This window comes from Dendropsophus ebraccatus, chromosome 1 (assembly GCF_027789765.1).
Source record: "Dendropsophus ebraccatus isolate aDenEbr1 chromosome 1, aDenEbr1.pat, whole genome shotgun sequence".
NCBI lineage: Eukaryota > Metazoa > Chordata > Amphibia > Anura > Hylidae > Dendropsophus > Dendropsophus ebraccatus.
In genome coordinates this window covers 230,972,388-230,982,670 of record NC_091454.1, presented here as the reverse complement: position 1 = coordinate 230,982,670, position 10,283 = coordinate 230,972,388, and the positions used below count along the sequence as shown (strand labels likewise).

The following is a 10,283-nucleotide window of genomic DNA, read 5'->3' as shown; positions in this document are numbered from 1 at the left end:
TGGCGCGTTTGCCGCGCTGACATGAGGTCACGTGCTGTTTCTAGCCAATGTCTATTGGCGCAAAGGAATGGAGGTGGCGCAATGGGGAGGGGTAGATGGAGAAAGAATCCGTCGCAGCCGGGGGCGGAGCTCTGCAGACCAGCGACCAATGACTCTTCGAGCCGGTTCAGCTTTTGGTGACTGACAATGGCTGCAACCATTTACCACAAAGCCGGCTAGCCCCGCCTCCCGTGAGAGGGTGCGTCACGTTCTACGTTAGCCAATAGGAGTGCGAGTGGGCGGGGACACAGTGACTGTATATATAAGGCGCTCGCCGGCTTCTAGAAAGCTTCCGCTCTGAAGAATGTCTGCGAGCTACGACAACCGGTGAGTAATGTCCTGGGCCGCGCTCAGGCCTCGGCCCCGGGGACCCCGCACCGCCCGCTCTATGAGGAGGACACCCGCCTCTACTGCTCCCTGTTCCCCGGACTCTGCTCCGTCCTCTCCCGGGGGTGTCCGCGGCCTCGGCTTCCCGTCACCCGGCTACGCGGCTCTCCCGGCGCGGCGATCCTCCTGCCCCACCCGCACCCCACACCAGGGCCGCCGCCCGCACGTGGCCGCGCCGCGAGGTGAAGGATGGGGGAGGGGAGAAGACAAGATGGCGGCCGCTTCGCAGCCGAGGAGCTTCCCTCTAAGATGGCGGCCACTTCCGGTGCTGCACGTGGCCACCGGGAGGGTGACGGAGGGAGGACAGCGGGTGGAGCCGTGTGGTGGGCCACGGCTAGTATGTACCGGGAACCGGGTGACGTGATGCATCGCGGCGGTGTGGTGATTACCGTATATGCAGCTATGTGCCGCGGCGGTCTGTGGTGATTACCGTATATGCAGCTATTTGCGGCGACGGTCTGTGGTGATTACCGTATGTGCGGCGGTGTGGTGACGGTCTGTGGTGATTACCGTATGTGCGGCGGTGTGGTGACTACCGTATATGCGGCGGTGTTACCGTTTATGTGGCTATGTACCGCGGTGGTGTCGTTTTAACCGTATATGCAGCTGTACCGCGAAGGTCTGTGCGGTGATTACCGTATATGCGGCGGTCTGTGCGGTTATTACCGTATATGCGGCGGTCTGTGCGGTGATTACCGTATATGCGGCGGTGTGTTACCGTATATGTAGCTATGTACCGCGAAGGTCTGTGTGGTAATTACCGTATATGCAGCTATGTATAGCGGCGGTGTGTGGTGATTACCGTATATACAGGGAATGTAGGCAGCAGGTAATATGTACATCTGCTTGGGCAGTGGGCGTTTGTGACACTATAGATCAGGGTCGGCTATTAGTCAGCATGCGGTGGGTGGTGTCCTATTAGGTTATATACGGCTTGTACTGGGGGCAGGATGACGTGTTACTGCTGTAGTGAAGCTATTACCCTGTATCCTCTGTATATACATGGTGGTGGGGGTGTATATATACATACAGTGGGGGGGGGGGGTAGTGTGTGTATATAAATGATCGGGGTGGTAGTGTGTGTATACAGGTGGTGTAATCCTTTTAAACATGGCAGATATCACATGTAGTATCTCTGTTCAGGATTGTATGCTACCGCCCCCTGTATACAGCAGGGGGAGCAGTGACTGTCGGATATACTATAGATGGGGTATATGTACCTGGCGGGTGATATAGGTGGGAGGTGTATATAGCAGGGGGGTTGTATATACTGGCTTTACTTAGGGCTTATCCCCATGCCCTGTGCTCTATGGAGAGGGAAGCCCTGTAGCGGAGGCTTCCACCTCTCGGTGTCGTGTATCTCAGCCGCTCTGGTCCTACTTTCCCCGCTCCGCCATGATCCTGATACAAGATGGGGAGAACTCGGCTACAGGGCTTAGGTATATAGTGTGAGAACTAACAGTGATTCATTACAGACCTGTTATATCTCCCCGCCCGTCCCCTCTGATGTACACTGTGATAGTTATGCCGGGGGCACATTAAAGGGGTATTCCGCTCATAACTCTTGATATGTTGCTGCCCCTGGTGAGGCTTAACAATTCCTTCCATACTTATCTATTCAGTCTCCTTCCCGCAGTTCTCAGCTGCTGCTTTCTGTTGAAAACACAATAATCTCCCCCCCCCCCCCCCCCTCTCCCTTCTGAGATAGCTGATGTAAACAAGTCCCCGGCTGGCTTTATCTGCAACACTGAGGGGCTAAGGGGGAGACAGAAGTTCACACGCAGATTTTTGTGTATTCAGCAGAAAGCAGCAGCTGAGAACTGGGGAAGGAGACTGAATAGATAATAAGTATGGAAGGAATTGTTCTCACTATGGGTAGCTACATATCAAGTTACGTTGAGTGGAGTACCCCTTTAAGGCTTCTGTAAATCTGTTTCTCAGCAGTCTCCTTGTTGTCATTCCCTCACTGCTGACAACTGGTTGTCTAGGTTCTGACCACCACTCTGCTCTAAAAGCAGTGATCTGGCTGATGCATGTAGATAAGATCTCTCTACACACCAGTCGGATTACTGCTTTTAGAGCCATGGTCGGGAACCTAGACAACTAGCTGTCAGCAGATTTCTGGAAGAAGATCCATCCTGGTATTCCAGCCAGTCAGTGACACTGGAGATGGGGGTGGTGATACTTACCCATCCTGGTGCCCCTGCCAGTCAGTGACACTGGAGATGGGGGTGGTGATACTTACCCATCCTGGTGCCCCTGCCAGTCAGTGACACTGGAGATGGAGGTGGTGATACTTACCCATCCTGGTGCCCCTGCCAGTCAGTGACACTGGAGATGGAGGTGGTGATACTTACCCATCCTGGTGCCCCTGCCAGTCACTGACTGCAGAGATGTCCCACCTCCCTCAGACTGGCTGGCTGAATGCAGCAGTGATGTCACTGGAGTGATGTATAATGTGTATACCAGTTGCACGAAGATGCCTGCCACCTGGCTCCTCTTCACCTTCTGCCGCCCTGGAGGGGCAGGTGGAAGACATTGTGCAGCTAGGCTCCTCCTCTTTGACACTAAAAGGAAACCAGTAACTCCCAAATAGCATAACCTGGCCCCAGTACCTTATAGCTGCCAGGCACAGCTCTCCAGCAGGGCAGCAAGAAATCATTGTTACTCTGTCCTGGTAACTAGTCATGGGGGTGGGGCCACAGCAGCTGGCTCCACCCTCTTCCCAGCATGGAACACTGATAGGGAGCCCAAGCGCAGGACTTTGCTTTAGGTTTCCTGTGCTCAGACTACCAGTCAGGTGTTACCAGCTGGGAGGAGGTGTGACTACACAATGCTCCGCCCCCAGGGCTAGTTACTGGGACTGGGGACTTCCAGAGGGAGAAATTCAAATTAAAGGGGAAGTGCGGTGCTAAAAAATTATTCACAGAATAACACACATTACACAGTTATACAACTTTGTAATGTACGTTATGCCTGTGAATCGCCCCATGTCCCACCACCCCCGCCTGTGTACCCGGAAGTGTTGGTGCATTATACATTACCTGATCCGTGTCAAGCCCGTCCGCCATCTTGTGCCAAACGTTATCTTCGGACGGACGGCCGAATCGCCGCCGCCCCCCCTCCGCCGCAGTTATGCTCAGCCAATCGCGGCTGAGCAGCTGATGACGCGGCCTCCAATCTAGCAGTACTTATCAGCTGCTGTATGTCCTGCAGGAAGTGGTGTATTCTGTCTAGTCTGAGACCTGTGAAACCAGTTTATTTAAAATTACATTTTCTGTGGAGTACCCCTTTAACCCTTAGCTGCAGTGGGACCTTAGTAGTACGTCCCAGTGCAGCCCTTTTGGTATAATGGGAGCTGGGGGCCGATCGCTGTCAGCAGGAATTAACCCCTTACGTCCCATATTCATATGACAATGGGCTCCTAAGGGGCTTTAAATGTGGTTCCTGGTGGTCTAGTGGTGTTTGGCGGTGCCCGATGTCCTATGGATGGGTAGGCTGCAAATCATGGTGACTGATGGAGGCAAGATGAGGGACCGAACGTGGCACCAGATACTGAGCCCTCATAGAGCTCCAGTCGGGGGAGAAAGGGACCCAACAGGGTGGGGGCGCTCATGTCCGCATCAGACTGTGCACACTCTATACAGCCAGGAGGGCGGGGACCTGTCTACATGGCACTTACTGATGGTCACATGACAGGGCTGAGCTTGGGTGATATAGGGGGTGTTGTATGGTGTTGGTCGCTGACTCTTGTCCCCATATGACGTTATGTTTGTTCTTTCCAGATCCAGAGACAATGGGCCCGAGGGCATGGAGCCTGATGGCATCATTGAGGTAAGTGTCATTGTGTGTAACCCTGGGTGTGCCAGGCCACAGTATAACCCCCTGCAGTGTGTATGTAACCCCGGGTGTGCCAGGCCCCAGTATAACCCCCTGGTGTGTTCCCCCTGCAGTGTGCAACCCCGGGTGTGCCAGGCACCAGTATAACCCCCCTGCAGTGTGTGTGTGTAACCCCGGGTGTGCCCGGCCCCAGTATAAACCCCTTCCTCCCCCTGCAGAGCAACTGGAATGAGGTGGTGGACAGCTTTGACGATATGAACCTCTCTGAATCCCTTCTGCGAGGAATCTACGCTTATGGTTTTGAGAAACCGTCTGCCATTCAGCAGCGAGCTATTCTACCTTGTATCAAGGGTGAGTAAGAGGGTCTCTACGTACATGGGTGTCCTTATATACATGAGGGGGTCCCTACATTTATAGTGCTGGTTGTATATACATGGGGGGGGGTCTACATGAGGCAGATGCCAATTGCCCCATCACAGGGGGAAGTTCCATCCATACTCTAGAATGGCAGAATATTCCCTGATCAGCATCCAATCACATGTAATCCAGTGGCCATAACCTGTAATATATTTATAGAGAAGCATAGCCCAAGAAAGACACTCCTGAGGTCCTTGGAGTCATTTTGTGAGTCCTGCGCCGTGGCTGTATGTATGGTCCAATGGTCAATTCCAAACTGCTCTTACACTAAGGAATATAGAGAGCTCCATAGTGTCACTGCTCTTACACTAAGGTATATAGAGAGCTCCATAGTGTCACTGCTCTTACACTAAGGAATATAGAGAGCTCCATAGTGTCACTGCTCTTACACTAAGGTATATAGAGAGCTCCATAGTGTCACTGCTCTTACACTAAGGTATATAGAGAGCTCCATAGTGTCACTGCTCTTACACTAAGGAATATAGAGAGCTCCATAGTGTCACTGCTCTTACACTAAGGTATATAGAGAGCTCCATAGTGTCACTGCTCTTACACTAAGGTATATAGAGAGCTCCATAGTGTCACTGCTCTTACACTAAGGTATATAGAGAGCTCCATAGTGTCACTGCTCTTACACTAAGGTATATAGAGAGCTCCATAGTGTCACTGCTCTTACACTAAGGTATATAGAGAGCTCCATAGTGTCACTGCTCTTACACTAAGGTATATAGAGAGCTCCATAGTGTCACTGCTCTTACACTAAGGTATATAGAGAGCTCCATAGTGTCACTGCTCTTACACTAAGGTATATAGAGAGCTCCATAGTGTCACTGCTCTTACACTAAGGTATATAGAGAGCTCCATAGTGTCACTGCTCTTACACTAAGGTATATAGAGAGCTCCATAGTGTCACTGCTCTTACACTAAGGTATATAGAGAGCTCCATAGTGTCACTGCTCTTACACTAAGGTATATAGAGAGCTCCATAGTGTCACTGCTCTTACACTAAGGTATATAGAGAGCTCCATAGTGTCACTGCTCTTACTATGGAGCTCTCTATATTCCTTAGTGTGTCACTGCTCTTACACTAAGGTATATAGAGAGCTCCATAGTGTCACTGCTCTTACACTAAGGTATATAGAGAGCTCCATAGTGTCACTGCTCTTACACTAAGGTATATAGAGAGCTCCATAGTGTCACTGCTCTTACACTAAGGTATATAGAGAGCTCCATAGTGTCACTGCTCTTACACTAAGGTATATAGAGAGCTCCATAGTGTCACTGCTCTTACACTAAGGTATATAGAGAGCTCCATAGTGTCACTGCTCTTACACTAAGGTATATAGAGAGCTCCATAGTGTCACTGCTCTTACACTAAGGTATATAGAGAGCTCCATAGTGTCACTGCTCTTACAGTAAAGATGAGTGAATTGCTTCTTTCTGAACTCTCCTCTAGTTATGACCCTTACACGTGATACCCTCCTCATCCTCCTTTCTCCTCTTCCTCCTCCAGGCTATGATGTTATCGCTCAGGCTCAGTCTGGGACTGGGAAAACAGCAACCTTTGCCATTTCTATTCTCCAGCAGATTGAGCTGGACATGAAGGCCACACAGGCCCTGGTGCTGGCACCAACCAGAGAGTTGGCGCAGCAGGTAAGTGTCGGGGGAGGGGTTCTGGTGGTGCTGGTGTATGGCTCATCCAGATGCTGAAGGGGCTCGGGTCCTCGGCCTTTGGCCATGGACTCCCGGTGTAACGTCTCCTATTCTTCCAGATCCAGAAGGTGGTGATGGCTCTTGGAGACTACATGGGCGCCTCCTGCCACGCCTGTATTGGAGGCACCAATGTTCGGGCAGAGGTGCAGAAGCTGCAGTCTGAGGCGCCACACATCATTGTGGGAACACCTGGCAGAGTGTTTGACATGCTGAATAGGCGCTACCTATGTGAGTATCTGCCGAGCTTCCATCCTCCCTCACCCCCTGTCACTGGGCAAGGACCCGTCACATGACGTGGGATCTTATATCTGGCAGGGGCAGAGTGATCTCCCATATTCATCCCAGCGCAGCTGTCATGTGACTGTCAGCTGGTTCATGCTGTGGGGACACCTTTTTTTAGTAGATTTGTTTCTGAGACTTGTGGTTTCTCAGAATCCTAATTCTTGCATCTTCTCCTTAGCCCCTAAATACATTAAGATGTTCGTGCTGGACGAGGCCGACGAGATGTTGAGCAGAGGATTTAAGGATCAAATCTACGACATCTTCCAGAAGCTGAGCAGCAACGCCCAGGTAAGGTGGCGGCTGCCATGATTCATGACCACCGGGGAGGTGGGCAGGACCGCCCCCCTGACACCAGATTTGACCCCATTGGTATACTGCAGGACACCAGACATGACCCCATCTTGCGTGCAGTTTCGTGATGATATCCCATGCGTGTCATCTGAGCCCCGTGTCTGTCTGCTGCGGCTCTCTGGCCTGCGTCCTGTGGGTCAGAACAGTCTGGAGCAGAGGATTCTGGGACATATGATCACACCATCCTATCTGAAAACTGACAGCCCAGCCCAGTATAGAGGGCTCTGGTTGACCACCTGGCATAACACAAGCGTCTCTTACAGGTGGTGCTGCTCTCGGCCACTATGCCCTCAGATGTGCTTGAAGTGACCAAGAAGTTCATGAGGGACCCCATCCGTATCCTGGTCAAGAAGGAGGAGCTGACCCTGGAGGGTATCCGGCAGTTCTACGTCAATGTGGAGCGAGAGGTGAGCAATCAGTGTCATGGGACTAAGGCCCCCCAGTCACTGGGCAAGGGCGCATCATAGGACTACGGCCCCCTGGTCACTGGGCAAGGGCGCGTCATGTGACGTGGTATCTTATATCTGACCAGGGAAGAGTGAATCGCTCCATATTCATCCCAGCACAGCTGTCATGTGACTGTCGGCTGGTTCATGCTGTGGGGACAGATGCTGGGAGTTGTAGTAGCTGTGACTGTTGGCTGGTTCATGCTGTGGGGACAGATGCTGGGAGTTGTAGTAGCTGTGACTGTTGGCTGGTTCATGCTGTGGGACAGATGCTGTGAGTTGTAGTAGCTGTGACTGTTGGCTGGTTCATGCTGTGGGACAGATGCTGGGAGTTGTAGTAGCTGTGACTGTAGGCTGGTTCATGCTGTGGGCACAGATGCTGGGAGTTGTAGTAGCTGTAACTCACTATACTCTTTCCTTGGGCAGGAGTGGAAGCTGGACACGTTATGTGACTTGTACGAGACCCTGACCATCACACAGGCCGTCATCTTCATCAACACCCGCCGGAAGGTGGACTGGCTGACGGAGAAGATGCACGCCCGGGACTTCACCGTGTCTGCACTGGTAGGTGCTGCTGCTTCTGTACCCTTCCTGCTCTGCCCCTGTCACTGGGCAAGGCCCTGCCATGTGGTGGGTGATCTTATATCTGACAGGGGTATATAGACCCTTACCCCATATTCATCCCAGCCCAGTGGTCATGTGACTGTCGGCTGGTTCATGCTGTGGGGACAGTGTCTGTATGTGGCTCATAGACTAATCCGCTCTGCCTCCTCCTCAGCACGGTGACATGGACCAAAAAGAGCGCGATGTGATCATGAGGGAGTTCAGGTCCGGCTCCAGTCGTGTCCTCATTACTACTGATCTGCTGGTGAGTGCACTGCTGCTTTATGTATCGCCTCCCTATAGTGTACTGTGTACAATGTCATGGCTGACACGTCTCCTTCCCCCACAGGCCCGAGGAATCGATGTACAGCAGGTTTCCCTGGTCATTAACTACGATTTGCCAACCAACAGAGAGAACTACATTCACAGGTGAGTGCCCGCAGAGTGTGTGGTGCCAGGTGTATTCCCTCTCTGCACAGCCGCCATGCTGCCCGCAGAACGTAGACACCTGGCAGACTAACACGGCCGTGCTCCACCGCGATTACTGCTCCTTCCGTAGCTTCTCGCAACTTAAACATGGCCGACATAATGCATAGCCAGCAAAGGCCCTGTACTCACCTCTCCCTCCCCCCTCCCGCAGGATCGGACGCGGCGGCCGTTTCGGTAGGAAAGGAGTCGCGATCAACATGGTGACTGAAGAGGACAAGCGCACGTTAAAGGACATTGAGACTTTTTACAACACAACCATTGAGGAGATGCCAATGAACGTGGCAGATCTGATCTAGACCCCCCCCCCATACGGGGAGATAAAGAGAAAAACCCGAAAAAAAGAGAATAATGGAAAATACAAAAAATACCCCCCGGCGGCCCTCCCTCAGCAGAGCGGCGGGGGAGCACAACTCCCTGTATGCCATGAAATAATGATTTATATTCATTTTTGTTTCCAATAAATGTTATTTTGAGGTTATTGTGGCCGTAAAGACGACTCGTATTGTGTTTTCTTCATCTAAAGTGAACACTAATCCTCCCGTATCTTTCCCACCAAATCAGTGGACCAAACTTAAGCCCCGCCCCTAAATTGGACATCAATTTGGATAGTTACAATTTTTTTTTTACCAAAGTTTTCCAAAAAAGACAAATTGTTGGAACCTTTTATTTGCTCTGTATAGTATTTATTAATAAAGCCTCTTTTGCAATATATATTTTGTCTCTTGCTTTCCCCTCCCCCCTGTCCCTCAGCCCCGCTAACACCCGTCCCCCCATTTTCTTTTAGTGCTGTTTTTGGTGGGAAATGGATGAAGTGCTGCAATGCCGGGGGGCGCTGTGGAGCCTGCACTACCGCTCTAGTCGCATGTTTTTTGACTGGACGATGAGTGTAATATAATGTAATGTAACAATGCCTGGTAAGAACTCTGCATTCAGTAATGAGCAGGACTAGTGCTACATCCTGGCGGCTTCTATAGTCACCTGATCGCTGTCAGTAATGTGCAGGACTAGTGCTACATCCTGGTTTCTATAGTCACCTGATCGCTGTCAGTAATTAGCATGACTAGTGCTACATCCTGGCTTCTATAGTCACCTGATCGCTCTCAGTAATGAGCAGGACTAGTGCTACATCCTGGCTTCTATAGTCACCTGATCGCTCTCAGTAATGAGCAGGACTAGTGCTACATCCTGGCTTCTATAGTCACCTGATCGCTCTCAGTAATGAGCAGGACTAGTGCTACATCCTGGCGGCTTCTATAGTCACCTGATCGTTGTCAGTAATGAGCAGGACTAGTGCTACATCCTGGCGGCTTCTATAGTCACCTGATCGCTGTCAGTAATTAGCATGACTAGTGCTTCATCCTGGCTTCTATAGTCACCTGATCGCTCTCAGTAATGAGCAGGACTAGTGCTACATCCTGGCGGCTTCTATAGTCACCTGATCGTTGTCAGTAATGAGCAGGACTAGTGCTACATCCTGGCGGCTTCTATAGTCACCTGATCGCTGTCAGTAATTAGCATGACTAGTGCTTCATCCTGGCTTCTATAGTCACCTGATCGCTGTCAGTAATGAGCAGGACTAGTGCTACATCCTGGCGGCTTCTATAGGCACCTGATCGTTGTCAGTAATGTGCAGGACTAGTGCTACATCCTGGAATCCATAGTCTCCTGATCGCTGTCAGTAATAAGCAGGACTAGTGCTACATCCTGGCTTCTATA

General features: G+C 51.3%; 1 protein-coding gene and 1 non-coding gene across 2 annotated transcripts; both read left to right on the top strand.

Annotated features, from left to right (window-relative positions):
* Window positions 1–311: 311 nt before the first annotated feature.
* On the top strand, window positions 312–9,058 carry EIF4A1 (eukaryotic translation initiation factor 4A1). Its single transcript, XM_069950173.1, has 11 exons — window positions 312–366; window positions 4,212–4,260; window positions 4,485–4,617; window positions 6,197–6,336; window positions 6,456–6,624; window positions 6,857–6,966; window positions 7,293–7,436; window positions 7,902–8,039; window positions 8,254–8,343; window positions 8,428–8,507; window positions 8,719–9,058. Exons 1-11 carry the CDS (start codon window positions 344–346, stop codon window positions 8,861–8,863), a joined length of 1,221 nt encoding a protein of 406 aa, XP_069806274.1. The 5' UTR covers window positions 312–343; the 3' UTR covers window positions 8,864–9,058.
* On the top strand, window positions 7,089–7,226 carry LOC138781857 (small nucleolar RNA SNORD10). Its single transcript, XR_011361574.1, has one exon. It is a non-coding gene; the product is annotated as a small nucleolar RNA SNORD10 (small nucleolar RNA).
* Window positions 9,059–10,283: the final 1,225 nt, after the last annotated feature.